Consider the following 15,365-nt stretch of genomic DNA (forward strand, 5'->3'; position numbering starts at 1 on the left):
CAATCTTGCTTTTACGGAAAGAAGTGCTGGTAGAGCTACAAATTCAAGACAGAACAGTGACGAGCGCAGATCCAGACAGGGAGGTGGTATGTCAAGTTCAATCACAAATTTGGACGGGGCTGTTAGCTCAGTAACAAATCAAGCAAGCGATGTAGATGTCCCACAATGGAGTTTGGATGGATCACGTCGCGGTAAACAATCCGGCAATATCGGGCACGATGATATCAGTCAAGGTGATCGCACAATCGGTACTGACGGAGGCGATATAACACCCGGAACAGAACTGCCCAAGTCATTCAATCATCTACACTCTTCCAGCTTGTCTCCACCTCCATTTTCCTCTTCTGGCCCAGGTCCGATCAACACTTCACAACACAAAGGTGGATCGAATGAAGATGTAACTCTATCAACAGTAGGACAAAAGCCGCGCAAACGAGAATCAAGTCGGCCAACATTTACGCAAACAAGTTATGCGGATGCTGCTACTTCCCATATGGAAGATGCTGCAAGTTCGGCTACAGGTGAAGCAGATAATAATGGCAACGGGTATGGCGGACTTTATGATGAAGACCAAGATGTTGATGCGGATGATAACATTCACCCTCCAGACGGTGAAGTGGATGGCGATGATGAACGTCCATTTGTGTCACAAAATAACAGAAGGACCGGACCACAAAAGAAGATGCCGCTACAAAGTCAAACACAAGAACACTACAAATTCCCGCGACACAGATTACCCACAAGAATGCGAAATGAAAGTAAAATACCGCTCGTAATTGTTGCTTGTGGAAGTTTCTCACCTCCAACATACTTGCATTTGCGTATATTTGAAATGGCAAAAGATCAAGTGATCGAATCGGGAAAGTATGAATTATTAGGTGGATATTATTCACCCGTGTCGGATTATTATAAAAAAGAAGGATTGGCAAAAGCAACGCATAGGGTACGGATGTGTGAATTGGCGGTTGAAAAAACTTCAACTTGGCTAATGGTTGATGCTTGGGAATCTTTGCAAGATGAATATCAAAGAACGGCTGTGGTTTTGGATCACTTTGATGACGAAATCAATGGTGGACCAGAAGGTGGAATTTTAACTTCAGACGGAAGTAGAAGGAGGATAAGGGTGATGTTATTGGCAGGAGGCGATTTGATTCAAAGTATGGGCGAGCCAGGTGTTTGGGCAGATGTGGATCTGCATCACATCTTGGGCAAATACGGTTGCATGATTGTCGAAAGAACGGGAGCGGATGTTTGGTCATTCTTGCTGTCACATGATTTGCTATGGCGATATCGTAAAAATTTAAAGATTGTCAAACAAACAATCTTTAACGATATTTCATCGAGCAAAGTTCGTCTTTTCGTTAGACGTGGTCAAAGTATCAAATATCTTTTGCCTAATTCGGTTATTCATTATATCGAACAACATCATATGTACCGATTGCCAGAAGAATTGGACACCGAGCCACCAGATGCAGATCTACAACATTTCTAAAGACCTCTCTATCGTGTATGCTATCATTTCTGCTTTTCTTCCAACCCGTAATAGACAAATCTTTCTCAATCGCGAAACGTGCTGTTGAAATTTATTCGATTTTCGTATGAAACATGATAGCCCTATGAACAATGAGACCTACTCCTGCCCCCCGATGCTGAAAGGCTGGATCGCCTCCCTAGCACTACATACATGACGACGGGAAGGTGGTGGTAAGACTATGTACAGATGAAACATGTGCAACGAAAAAAAGAATGATGATTTGTACTTCCCCTTCCCCCATGAACAGCAATAGTTGTTGAGTTGTGATAAATTGATTGAAATTTTTTGGTGACTGGTGACGATAATTGATTATTGTTGATAGTGTACATTTTTGCATTGAAATTTTGATTAATAATAACATTTTTGTTGAAATTTGATGGAAAAATAAGTTGTGATTAATTTTTTGAGATTGTTGAAGAAGTGATGACGACCTTAAAGCTCATCCATATCCACTTCATCATAACCGGTAGAACTGCTGACAGATACTTCAGAAATGCTGCCTGGTGTATCAATCGAAGGCGGTGCACGCTTTGCATTTGCATTGGCTTCATCTATACGTAATTTACTCAAAGCAGCATCTACGCCTTTGATCGTTGCTTTTGTCGATGGAAGACCACGGCGTTCCGTTGGACTTCTTCCGCGACGGCCACGTCTCTCTTCCTGTTCATCATCAGCATCGTTGTTCATCGCTTCATCTGACGTTCGTGGACTTTTTGTAGTACTTGGCACTTTCACAGGATGTGATTGATTGGATGACCTTGACATTTCCTTTGACGAAAGCATATCTTCTGACCTTCCTCGTCTTGCTGCTCCACGTGGTGGGCTTGGACTACGACGTGAGGTGGAACTACGGCCTCTTGCCTTTGATCGACCTCTAGGTGGGCTTTTGATCGATCTTTCCATCTCTTCCAAGCGTTCCTCTTTACCGTCAGTGATGACGCTGTTGCTTGACTTTAGCATTGGTGTCATACGTAGCTTGGATGTACCAGTAGCCGTAGCGTTCACGGGTTCCTTTCCCTCTTCACCTTCTTGACCGATCAAGTTGAGGCCAGCACTGGCGCTATGAGTATGCTTGTGGCTTAAGAGCATCGATGGTCGTTCAGATGAGTGGGCAGTCTCATGCGAAGATTTGCATCCATCTTCAACGCTTCCCGAGAGACCTTTGCATCCAAAACGACCACAAGTGATATTGTCGGGTGTTGTGGATTTAAGTGAACTCATCGTGGTGGAAACCATATAAGGAGCTGGACTGGTGGCACGCAGCGTCTTGCCTGCTGAACTGGAAGCCGAAGCCATTTGTGGAGGCGAAGGAGGTGATTTGCGAATCAAATTTGTGTCAGTATGAACCTTGTTGACCGGCATGGCGCTCACGCTGCTACGCTTCATCATTGAAGTGGGAGAGAAACGTTGTGGACTTGTCTTCTCCTCCAGATGATTAGATGGCAAAGATGCTGCATTGCTACCGTGACTTGGAATTCGAGAAGACTGACCTGATGGCGATGACGACAGTCCTGCAGCACTTGCATTGGTTTGCGGAGATGCTTTCATCACCGTTGTAGCCAACACAGGCGAAGTGAACAAGACTGGGGCTGGTAAGTTTGTTCGACTTGGCCTTCTTGCAAACGACATCATTGTCACTCGCTCTCTCTTTACCACTGGAGGATTTGAGGGAAGATTGACCTTCTTTGTTGCGGGGCTTCGACGCTCGCGAGCGTTCAACATCAACGAAGTGGCAGGTTGCATCGGTGGAGGAAGATCCAGATCTGTTGGTTCCAAGTCATCAAGCTCGTCTCTCGTCGATCTTACGGCAGGCGAAGGTGTGCTGGGATCTGTAGAGAAAGCTGCCTCCGAAGCAGAACTGAATGTTGACCGTGAAGAGCTTCGTCTTTTTGTTGTTGTTTGTTCAACGTGTGCCTCATTTGCACTTTCCTCGCTTGATGACGATGCAAACTCTCGTTCACTTGTACTTGATTGTTGTAGTTGAGAAGATCGATGGTCAAGCGCAGCAAGTGCGGGTGACGTTAGATGTGCTCCATACCTTGCCAAGATGTTAGGAGATGGAGGGCATGGATAGCGGAACTTCTCTTCTGGTTGAGAAGCAGGCTCAGCCTTACTGCCAGTGAACTTTTGTGATACTTGTCTTGATGAGGAAGATATTGCTTCTCCAGAAGCGACTCTGGTTGGCTTTACTGCTTGGTTGTGCGAGATGACAGGTGCAGATGATGGCATGGCTTCATTTGTTGATGTACCTGCTGCTCTGGATGATTCTGCTGCACTTGCTTTTGCATCTTCTTCTCTGCATTCTTGACTGCAATACAGTTGGCCAGCCAAGACTTGAGCATGACAAGTGACACAAACATCATCAGGTAGCCATGATGTTAGTTCATCTGCTGGCGTTGTGCTGCCTGTACTACGTACTGACTCCATACGACGACGAGTGAACATCATCGTTGTTGGTGCCATGATTTTGTTGGAGATTGGGAGATGAAGTCGAGGAAGAAAGAGAAGAAAGGAATCTTTGCACTTTTTAAAGCAATTGATCCTTTCTTCTTACTTGCGTTTGTATACCCCTCTAGCAATTTCTTCTTGATTAGACAGATTGCACTGCAGACACCCCCCTCTTTGATTGATTTGAGCCTGTGCTGATGCAATTCCGAACGGAAATGGAGAATTTCCTTTCGTCGCTTTACCTTTTGACCAAAAATAGGATCAATGCTTCAAAGGGAGTGGAGATATGATTTAGCTTTGAATTATGATATAGTCACATGCACATGCAATCGACACACACAAGAAGGGCGTCTTTTAGAACGATGTGCTAGGAAGATTTGTCTTTTGTTAATCAGTGCGGGCGTTGAATCAATATTCGAGCGGCACGATCCTACAAATAGAGTGACGGCGTACCGGGATGATATTTCTCGCGCTGTTGCACACTTGAACGCTTGGACCGCTTCTACCCTTTCCCTTTTTGTTGTATTGATCACAATGGCACTGCACTTCAACTCTTAGAGAAGCTGTGATAATTGATGTGCTTTTAGACTGATAAGCGAAAGACTATAATCGTTTTTGCCGATGGTAATCCGCCGCTAGAAGAACGTCAGAAAGCGATCAATGCGTAAAGTGGTGGAACAAATGAATGCTCTCTGTTGGGGAGAGAGCGTTTGTTTGAGCGTAAGATGAAGGTCAAAGCTCTATTTAGCCGCAAATGAGGAAAGTCGTTTAAAAGATTGTCGGAAAAAGATGTGGGTGATTGAAGATGGAGGTTGAAAGGGACGAGCTTGTTGCTGTCAATGAGATGGATGAAGAGAATTGAGAAAGACGTATGGATTGTTATTGTTGTTGTTGTTGTTAATGAATATTCATTTTTTGAGGTCATGTGGAACTTGATTATGATGAATTTTTCTTTAGCATGATCACGAATGTATGCAATGCATATTAGTCACACCAAACACAAAAAAAATATATAAAACATGCGAGAAGCACACAATTCATCAAAAGCACGCGTAGGGGCACAGTATGGCGTGCTGTATTGAATGCATCAGCACAGCTTAAGACTGTAAATCGGCAAAGAAGCGCAGCGCTGCACTGCGCACTTAAGTAGGGTTAAGGGGCCTGTGTATCCGTTGTGCAGATGCATTGCATACCCATCAAAATAAAGACGGAACTGCAATCCGTTGGTTAGTTAGTGTTTCAAGTACCTTCTCGACCAAAAAATGCACTTGATCGGTCAATCGTACCCACGCTCTCTCTAGAATGCATTTCTTAAACGGCAAGCCGTACCTGTGTCATCGTGTTTGATACTCATTTCGGGATGACAACACGTTTTTGGTCAAAAGTATCTATTCTAAATATAATCCAAAATGAAATGAAATCAGATAGGAGGTCAATACTCTCCTTCTACGCCGCCTTGGCTATTGTGGCTGTGAATGGGCCGTGTTCTGAATTCATTTACACGTTCTTGTCATGCTTGTGTTTCAATTGATCGACCGCCGCAAAAAAATAGAGGAGAGTACGTGGACAAACACGTCATAAAATAATGAACTTTGGCTGCACGGCTTTGTCCGCCTAAATACGCGCAAATACCACGGGCAGCGGGCAGTTAAAACACGTTGCCCTTTTTTGCCGTTCTTATGCATACAAAGGGGTGAATACAATAATTTTAAGCGATTGTATTACTGTATGGAATCGAATAGAATATGCAGGCTCGGATAGCTTGCGCGAGCCACAACTGCGCAAGAGGCGTATTAGGTGTGAAACTTGGCTTACCGTTATTGCATAAGCGTAAGAAAAAAGCCCCCCCTTCGATCGAATACATATTTTTGAAGTGCTCGGCATTATTCGTTTTAGGGATTAAAAGTTTAAATGAGATCTGATAGGAGCTTTATGGGGTAAGTATAGACAAGACAAAAGGGTGCTGATTAGATGATCAAAGAATCGCGCAGTTACCATTCAACGGGTTACCGGTGAGGTAATATGAATACGTCACGAAACAATGAACACTCACAAGCTAAAGAGCAAAGCCAACTTTATCAATTTAACTATTCTAGCAATTTAATAGCGGCAAGCACACGTTTTCAAACTTCAATGTGATTATAGTCTAGTCAGATGTGAATTTCTCCGAGAATATAAAGATTGGATAAGGTTGTGCTGTATGTATTTTAACTAGATAAAGTTTAATTGTACATGTGTCTGCTCGCCAAGAATGATTGTGGGTAAACATGATGGATGCAGTCTGATTAGCGGCGTTTATATTTCGGCTGGGGTAAGTTGCATGCATATACTTTGTACCAAGAATTCCTCCGCATCTTTTTATAAAGAATAGGCGAAACCAAATGTCACCCCACATCTAGAATATGAATATCTTGAGAGGATATTATAAGCGAGGAAGCTGTTGTATCAACTTCAATCAGCAGTATGAATGAAAAGGTTTGATTTTTGCCCTTTGACCAAGGTCAAGATAAATGACACAGAAGAAAGAAATCACGTGACCAAAAAGGCACGCATCCATATTTTCCAACTTTGGCGCAAATTGTCTTTTATGTGCTGGGACTCGGCTTCAGGGATTCGGGAATAATATTTTGGCAAAGGATGCATTTCATTCATGACCACCAACCTTCCCCGGATCCTGATCATTTCTCAAGAGGGAAGGAATAAGAAGGAAAGCACGATGGAAGAACCATCATCCAGTAGAAATGGCAGACAAGAGAAAGCCACCTTGCAAACACCCTTCAAAGATGAATACCTCCCCGAAACACCTGCAACACAATCCGAAGAAGGAAGTGTACAAACACCTGGAACGCCAGGCACACCTGCTAATCCAGCAATAATCGCAATGAATACACCTTTCTCACGGCATTTAGGAAGAAACAGAGCTTGTGCAAGTTGCAGAGAGCGAAAATTAAAATGTGATGGTATCCGACCAATTTGCGGACAATGTTCAAGAGCATGGGCAACGAGAAGAAAAGCATTAAAGGGAAAAGGAATATCAGATGAGGATATGCAAAATATGGAAAAACCATGCATATATTTGGAAGTACCACAGAGAGGAGAACGAACACGTAGCAGAGGAGCAGGAAGATCCAAGCCATCTGTGAAAAGCACTGTTGCTGCAGCATCTTATGCGGGAGATCCATCGTCTTCGTATGGAGCATCGTCCAATCATGTTTCGTCTTTACAGGAAGCTCTGCGTGAAAGAAGACGATTAGAAAGGGAGTTAGCACAACTCAAAGCTCGATTTGGCTTGCCGGATTCATCGGATTCTCACTCGAACCAAGATGATGAAGCCAATGCTGTAGCTGCTGCTGCTGTTGCGGCTGCTGCAATGCAAGAACAGCAGAATCAACAATCACAGCAAAACTTTCAGCCGAATCCCGATGAACTGTCGATCGCAGAGGTATTGGCATCAACCATGCGTTCAGGAGAAGGATTTGCATCCAGCCTACCCTCAGACGCTCGAGCTAGCATTTCGGAAGCGTTCAATTCAACATCTTTCTCTTCATTTGTCGAAGGCTTGGCACAGAGATCTAATGAAGTGACAGACGGAGATACACAAATCAATCAAACGTCCTCTGATCAAATTGATCCGCTTCTATTGGGCGAACACGGGACATCAATGATGGAAGAAGAGTCAAGTAATCGTGCTGCAGCTATAGACAGTATCGCTGACATGGGTGAAAACATGCAGTCTGACCCTTTGATGCAGCTTGTTTTGACGGGATGGCCTTCAGATTTCCCGCCGCCGAATATGGTTGACAAATTGGTTGGAATATTCTTTGATGGATATGCACACCTTCGATACCTATTTCATCCCGCTCGATTTTTCGAATATTTAGCACAAGGTCCAACGTCATCCAGATATCCTCACCCAGCCATCCTGCATGCGATGTTCTCCCTGGCATACATCCTTCGACCTGATTTAGACCCAATGTTGCCCTTTCCTCAACCTGATCAACGACACACACAAGAGTTACTGGATGCACACATTCGCAGAAGGCACTCTAACTCAAAAGCATATGCCGATCCTGGCTCACAAGCTGGTCATCAAGAAGGCATCAAGCTGGCCTTGCAATCCCGATATGATCGTGATCGAGCAAAGATGGGCTCAGCTGGCTATCATAGCGATCGAGCGCAACATCATATCACCATAGGAATGTGGGAAGGAGGAGATTTGATGTCGCTTGCAAAAGCATCTCTAATGTTGACAACAAAGAGGTACGGATGTGGTGAAATTTTTGATGCATGGATGAGTGCATCACTTGGAACTCGTCTTTCTGTCTCCCTTGCTATCAATCGATCAAATCCTACCAGTCCGGATATGGCAAGATTTACGGGAAAGACGCCAGTAGAGACTATTCGGTTGGCCATGTCAGGAGCGCCGGCCGATTGGATTGAGGAAGAAGAGAGACGAAGATTGATGTTTCTCATCTTAGCAACTGATCGATCCGCATGTGCATCTACGCTTTGGGCAAACAGTTTGGACGATTCGGATGTGACTGTGGAATTGCCTAGAATGAGTAATTATGATTTCATTGAAGGTAATGATGCCGCTTTAGCAACTGCGCCACGACAAACGCTACAGTCTCCGAATCTGTTCACTGAACATCATATTGATGGATTCAATACAATGCTCAAAGCATGTGTTCTTATGGGTCGAATCGGAACGTTTCTATCCCGACTACCAGCCTTTGCTACTTCGGACGACGTGATGGGCTCTGCCGTTTTCAACAAGTTGAACAACAACCTCTCTTCCTTTTCTATGACATTGCCATTTCGAGCAACAGATCCAGATGAACGCGGTCAGATTGATGTTTTCCGATTTGCAACATACGCCGTATTGCATACAAACACTCTTTTGCTGCATTCTCCTCTCTTACGGTTGAATGCGCAAAGTGCTGCAATGTGTGAAGCAGCATGTCATTCCGTCTTGGATCTTTTGCGTATCTTGATCGCAGCTGGTATCGAATTTGCACGATTACCACCTCTGATTATTTTGTGCTTGGGAACAGCGGGAAGAGTGTTGGTGCGTAGATTGCAAATACTGCGGGGACAATCTGCTTTGAACTTGGATACCTCTTCAACCGCTTCAACCGGGCGTAGGAATGGAGGAAGAGAATTTGATGATACACATGAAAGTATGTATGCATCAATGGCAAGTAGGATCGATCGTTTTAATATGGCCATGCAACCGGCAGGACAATATGCATGGTCTTATACACCTGTACCTTCAAACGGAGAGGGAATTGCAGCAGCAACGGCAGCATTAGGAGGTGTAGCAATGTGTGAACGAGAAGAAACGTTGAGAAGTGAGATCGATTTAGTGTTTACCTATCTGTGTAGGATGGGCAATTCATGGCCAATGGCAACAAGACAAGCGCAAAGTTTAGCACAAATGTTGGGCATCAATACTGCTGATCCTGTAGCCTTGCGTCATGGGATCTTTACAGAAAGGAATCATAGCAATCATTCGTATTAATATTTAAAAAGTTGTTGTTGTATTGTTCCAATAATGTATACTATTTAACAATGTATGAGGATCGAAGGAACATGACAAGGTAAAATGAGATTTTGAATCTCTTCTTGTTATGCTCTTGGTTCTATTGATCACTTTCATCGTAAACTCGAGGTTCACGTTTTTCTATGGATTTTTATCAGCCGACAACTGCCACCAAATGCAGGCTGAAGTGGTTATGAGAAATCCAAGTTGTTGGTGGAAGGTGGGGATCAGGTTATGATTTCACACAAAACATGCATTGCCAAGATTGAATCGACATTGGTCGCACTGAAAACGATAGCATTCATTGTCGTAGTGAAGAGAAGAGGTATTTATTGCTCACAGTTATTCATAAAATTATTCGCGCTTCCCACGTGCAATTCTGGAGAACAACACTTTCTGTCTGTGCGACAAAAAGTGAAAATTGACAGCTGAGCTGCCTCACGCATACGCGACTTGAGAAATAAAGTTAGCCAGAGAGGCCAGAGAGTGACATTCCCGATCAAAAAGTACACAAAAGATTTTTATCAACCAACCTCCATCTGCAGTAGGGAGAAGCAACATCACTGCATTTACATACAATCAAACAATCATGGCATCCACTCAACACATCTATTCGTTGGTGGGTAAAAATCTAAAATTGACAAGCGAAGAAGATATTGCTTCTTACTTGGAAGAAATCAAAGCAATCGAAAATTTACAAGAAATTCATCTAGGTGGAAATACGTTGGGCGTTGGAGCATGTCAAGCTTTGGGAAAAGTGTTGAAAGAGAAGAAAACTTTGAGAGTGGCAGATTTTGCAGATATCTTTACTGGTCGTTTAATCACAGAAATTCCCGATGCCCTTCGTGCTTTATGCGATAGCTTAGTCGATCATGAATCATTGGTTGAGATGAATTTGAGCGACAATGCATTCGGTGGACGTTCTGCAGAGCCAATGGTCAACTTTTTGACAAACAATCATCATTTTTCCGTTCTCAAGCTGAACAATAATGGATTGGGTGTCACAGGTGGAAAGATTGTCGCTGATGCTCTCTTGGCTGCAGGAGAAGAATTGGTCAAACAGAATAAACCTTCAAAGCTTACGACTGTGATCTGCGGTCGCAACAGATTGGAAGACGGATCAGCTCCTCATTGGGCCAAAGCATTTGCATCTCACAAAACACTGGAAGAAGTACGAATGTTCCAAAACGGTATCAGAATGGATGGTATCGTTGCAATTGCTCAAGGTCTAGCATCATGCAAGCAGCTCAAGGTATTGGATCTGCAAGATAACACAGCTACCGTTTCTGGAAGTCGCGGAATCGCCGCTGCTTTGCCGCATTGGCAAGATTTGGAAACGCTCAATTTGAGCGATTGTCTTTTGAAGCCCAAGGGTGGCTACCTTATCTTGGACGTTCTACACAAAGGCAGCAACAAAAAGCTCAACACACTTCAGTTGCAGTATTGCGACTTGGACAGGAAAGCGTTGGGACATTTAGCTAGTGCGATTGACAGCGGAGCATTAGCCAACATCGAAAAGCTTGAAATCAATGGCAACTGGGCAGATGAAGATGATGAATGCATCACAAAGATCAAATCCGCATTGGAAAAGCATGGCCACGAAGATGCTTTGGATGAGTTGGATGAAATGGATCCAGAAGGAGAAGATGAGGACGAAGATGAAGGAGCTGAAGAAGATGAAGATGACGAAGAGAAGAAGCCGGAAGCATCAGAGATCGCTGCTGCTGCTGTGGCTGCACCTGCTGCAACAGCTGCCGTTATCGGTGGTGCAGCTGTCAATGCTGCATCAGGAACCAAAGTCACTGTTGAACAGCAAATGCAGAATCTGTCTGTCAAAGAAGAGAAAGCAGATGCAAGCAAGAATTCCACAGCACCATCCGAGGTTGCTGCTGCTGCCGTGGCTGCCCCTGCAGCTACAGCAGCTGTGATTGGTGGAGCAGCTTCCAATGCTGTTGGCAACACAAAAGATGCTGTAAAGGACGCCACTTCAAAATCTAACGAGGAGGAGAAAGCTCAAACCATTGCAGAGGTAGAAGAAGCGGAAAAGGTTGTCAAGGATACGGATGCCGATGCAGAAACTTCCAAACAGCCACCACCACTTCTTGGAGAAACTGACAAGACCACTCTCGCGGGAAGCGTTCCACAGAAACCCGCAACAGAAGCACCGCAAGAGGACAGCAAAGATACACTTGCAGTTGTTGGAGGTGGTGCAGCATTAGCAGGTCTAGCTGGAGCTGCAGTTGCAGGAGTGACTGGTCAGGAAGATTCGGCAAAAGGGAAGAGCAAGGCTGTTGAGCGCACAGAAAAGGCAGATGATACCCCTGCCGAGGTCGTCAAACCAGCAGAAACAGCGGCAGAGGTTGCAGAAAGTGCACAAGAAGTACCAGAAGAGAAGGAAGCGGCAAAGGTTGCTGCTGAAGTGGCCGAGAGCGCACAAGAGGTTCCAGACCATAAAGCAGCTGCTGAAACAGCAGACGAAGTGGCTGAAGTTGCCAAACAAGTACCCGAGAAAAGAAGTGGACAAGCAACTCCCGTTGTTGCTCAGCAAGTTGAGCCAAATGCTGCTCTTCCCGCTGCTCCGATCAGTGGCCATGGGAAACAAAGCTCCGTTGATCTATCTGGCGAGCTTTACGGCAATCAAGATGCGTCCAAGGCTTCCTCATCTGCGCCTACCACATCAAATCAAGATGAAAGTAAGCCCAAGAGAAAGAGTGGCTTCCGTGCAGCTTTTGGTGCGATTCGTGAACTACTGAAATAAATACTTTGTACAAGTTGAAATGGTAAAACGTATTAAATTGCATTGTATTGATTATATATGACTGATACTATCCGGTGACACTAGAAAAACAAATTAAGCGTGAATCTTACCGTGCTTTGAGCTATGTTCGTTCAAAGCATCTGTCCATTCTTGCATTTGACTCTTTGCAAATGAGCCGGCTGCGTGAATCAAAGGTTGAAATTGTTCACCGTTGATAGCACGACGATCGTGTTGCTTGAAAATGGTTTGTTTGACAAAGTTTGCTGCTGCATGTGTGAAAGCGGAAGTATCAACTTTGGGCGAGGGCGAAGGCAAAGGAGAACGACGTTGAACACCATGAGCATAAGCATCATCAACCATATCACGGAATGAAGTCCAAACGGGTGTGAAACCAGAGTTAGCATCACGACGTTCGGCATGGGCAGAAGCAAATTGTTTGTTACCGAGATTCTTGAGTTCAGTCCAAACAGGTTGGAAATCAGCACGCTTGTTGTTCGAGTTAGAAGATTGGGCAGAGTTATCACCGCTCAAAAGGTTTCCGAGCAAGTTGTTGAGCAAGTTCAAGTTCAAACCGCCATCACGCTTGTTGTTGGAATCGGAAGATTGAGAGGCGTTATCACCGCTCAAAAGGTTTCCGAGCAAGTTGTTGAGCAAGTTTAAGTTCAAACCACCATCACGCTTATTGTTGGAGTCGGAAGATTGCTTGGATCCTGAACCGCTCAAGAGGTTACCCAACAAGTTGTTGAGCAAGTTGAGGTTCAAACCTCCATCACGTTTGTCTCCGTTGGCGCTGCCGTCATTGTTCAGGTTGGAAGATTGACTTGATCCTGAACCGCTCAAAAGGTTACCCAACAAGTTGTTCAACAAGTCAAGGTTGAGACCGCCATCACGTTTGTTCAAGCTGCTCATCAAGCTCATCAAAAGACTGTTGCTGTTGCTGCCGCTGCTGCTCGAGCTGCTGTCATCAGAAAGGTCTTTGTCCTTCTTTGCAGCACCTGTTGCACCAGTAGTATCGGTGGAATTGTTTTCTGTGCCTAATAGACCTTCCAAAAGATCATCAACTAGTTGAGTGATGGCATTTGCCAAACTGTTACTAGATTGACGCTTTTCCAATTCAAAACCGTCAGCTTCCAATAGAGAGCGAGTGTTGATGGAAAGTTTAGCGGCGCTCATTGGAGCAGCACTGTCATGTCTTGTGGAAGTGCTTGCAGAACCGTCAGAAGAAGCTGCTGCGGATGTACTTGCATGTGGTGCTTGCGTTGATGCAGATGCATTTGTACTGTTTGCCGATGTTGATGAGCTAATACCGCCTCCCATCATTTCTGGAAGACGTTGAATGAGTTCTTCCAACAAAGGCATCAATTCTGATAATTCTTGAGAACTGCTTGCCGCATCTCGAACTTGCAACAATGCGTCTGTGACCTCACGACGTCCATAACCTGGACATCCTGGTCTATACATACCATCATTGGGCGTTCCGGCGGGCGGGCAAGATTTTGATGAAGAAGAAGAGGATTCAGATCCACTATCTTCACTTCTAGAACTCATTGGCAATAATGTATTCAGAATTGCATCAACCAAATTACGCAAGACTTGCAATAATCCTTCAACACCTTCTTCTTGACGTGCGGCTAATTCCATTACGATAGCATCTTGATCGATTGCTCTCTTGGCAGCTTTGTTTCCTTGACGAGGAGTTTCCACTTTACGATCAGCAGCGCCTGCAGCAGTTGCGCTGGGAGAAGCAGAAGCGGAAGCAGCAGCTGAACCTGAAGGAATTGCTGAAGCTGAAACTTGTGATTTGACAGAGGTGGCAGTACCTTTTGCCTTTTCACCTGAAGCAGAAGCAGTTCCGTTCACGTTTGCTTGTTGTTTGAGCGTTTTTGATTCTTGTTCTAATGCTTTACTGAGAGCGTCTAGCATTTGTGACCAAGAAGCACGAGCTTCACTCGGTGTTGAGAAATTCAAACCGGTCAATTGTTGTAATTGATTTGTGGTTTGATCAGCATCACGTTTACGTGCTGTACCACTTTTGCCCAACAATTCCACGACAATATCACGAAGAGCGGCAACCAACATATCAAGGATACCACGTTTGCTCAAATCGCGAGCGATAAAGAGACTACGTTCATGGTCATCCTTGACATCAGCATAACGTGCAAAAACACCAACGCTTTCACGAGCAGCGTCAACGTCTACACCACGAGATGCCAAAGTATCAATGGTACCTTGCTGCCATGCATTCACACCTCTGGCTTGCATGCCGCTACTTGGACCAGCAGCATTACGGAGAGGCAAAGCACTTGTTTGAGTTGCAATAACTGTCAAAGCAGTAACGAGAGCGTGAGAGAAATGCATTTTGTTGATAGTATTGAATCGGATACGAATGTTATTTTTTGAGGAATACGTTTTTTTGAAATTTGTCCGAAGAAGAGCAAAAGTTGAAATGAGCAAAGATTGAAATTTTTCGAGTTGGTCAAAGTTCAAGCAATCTTGTTTCAAAAAATGCGAAAGAGCGAGTTTGATCGATTTATAAACACAAAAAAAGAATTACCACCAGGGCTAAACTTGAATGTGTAGTTTGTAAGGAAGACTGACTGAAAGAAGCGATAAAAGATGGACTAGCCAAAAAGTATGCGCAAAGATCAGAAAGAGTTGTTGAAAATGAAGGTGAATGTGAACGAAGGAACAATAAAGGGATCAAACCGCCACGGACGGGAGAGAATTAGGAAATGGGTAGCGCAGCAACCTGGAGGAAAAGAAGGAAGAAGTTGGAGAACAGCTGCTTGCTTCTTATACTTGACGAAAATGACTGAGTAGATTGACACCAATTTTATCGTTCCATCCTCCCTTCGCACCAGACCTGTATGCATATATTCAAGTCAGATTTGTTGACTATTTTCATCTTTCCGTGAGACTTTCCATCAACTTCGGCACCCTGTTTCTCAATAGGATGAGACTGATCGTATGTACTCCATCATCATTTAAGCAGACCAAGAGATGCATTCACTTACTGCTCAAGGCAATTCTGTCAGTTCGGCCAACATGATCGATGCAGTGAAGAATGATTAGCGCTGATTGAC

At 44.3% G+C, this 15,365-nt stretch overlaps 6 protein-coding genes across 6 annotated transcripts; 4 read left to right on the forward strand and 2 right to left on the reverse strand.

Moving 5' to 3' along the window:
* Positions 1-745: 745 nt before the first annotated feature.
* Positions 746-1,492, forward strand: FA14DRAFT_117440 (Nucleotidylyl transferase; the record flags this gene model as incomplete). The annotated part of the gene is made up of 1 exon (XM_025496231.1): positions 746-1,492. The coding sequence occupies one exon, from the start codon at positions 746-748 to the stop codon at positions 1,490-1,492; it is 747 nt and encodes a 248-aa protein (XP_025357994.1).
* A 474-nt stretch (positions 1,493-1,966) lies between these two features.
* Positions 1,967-3,997, reverse strand: FA14DRAFT_176979 (uncharacterized protein; the record flags this gene model as incomplete). Its single annotated transcript, XM_025500713.1, has 1 exon — positions 1,967-3,997. The coding sequence occupies one exon, from the start codon at positions 3,995-3,997 to the stop codon at positions 1,967-1,969; it is 2,031 nt and encodes a 676-aa protein (XP_025357995.1).
* A 74-nt stretch (positions 3,998-4,071) lies between these two features.
* FA14DRAFT_17968 (uncharacterized protein) lies at positions 4,072-4,584 on the forward strand. Its single transcript, XM_025500941.1, has one exon. The coding sequence runs from the start codon at positions 4,247-4,249 to the stop codon at positions 4,538-4,540; it is 294 nt and encodes a 97-aa protein (XP_025357996.1). The 5' UTR covers positions 4,072-4,246; the 3' UTR covers positions 4,541-4,584.
* Positions 4,585-6,688: 2,104 nt separating this feature from the next.
* FA14DRAFT_187762 (uncharacterized protein) lies at positions 6,689-9,503 on the forward strand (the record flags this gene model as incomplete). Its single annotated transcript, XM_025501623.1, has 1 exon — positions 6,689-9,503. Exon 1 carries the CDS (start codon positions 6,699-6,701, stop codon positions 9,501-9,503), a length of 2,805 nt encoding a protein of 934 aa, XP_025357997.1. The 5' UTR covers positions 6,689-6,698.
* Positions 9,504-10,056: 553 nt separating this feature from the next.
* Positions 10,057-12,362, forward strand: FA14DRAFT_159625 (RNI-like protein). Its single transcript, XM_025498297.1, has one exon. It carries the CDS (start codon positions 10,114-10,116, stop codon positions 12,280-12,282), a length of 2,169 nt encoding a protein of 722 aa, XP_025357998.1. The 5' UTR covers positions 10,057-10,113; the 3' UTR covers positions 12,283-12,362.
* On the reverse strand, positions 12,329-14,783 carry FA14DRAFT_18020 (uncharacterized protein). The gene has a single exon (XM_025500986.1). It carries the CDS (start codon positions 14,638-14,640, stop codon positions 12,376-12,378), a length of 2,265 nt encoding a protein of 754 aa, XP_025357999.1. The 5' UTR covers positions 14,641-14,783; the 3' UTR covers positions 12,329-12,375.
* Between the last annotated feature and the right edge of the window lie 582 nt (positions 14,784-15,365).

This window comes from Meira miltonrushii (assembly GCF_003144205.1).
Source record: "Meira miltonrushii strain MCA 3882 unplaced genomic scaffold FA14scaffold_1, whole genome shotgun sequence".
In the NCBI taxonomy this organism is placed as follows: domain Eukaryota; kingdom Fungi; phylum Basidiomycota; class Exobasidiomycetes; order Exobasidiales; family Brachybasidiaceae; genus Meira; species Meira miltonrushii.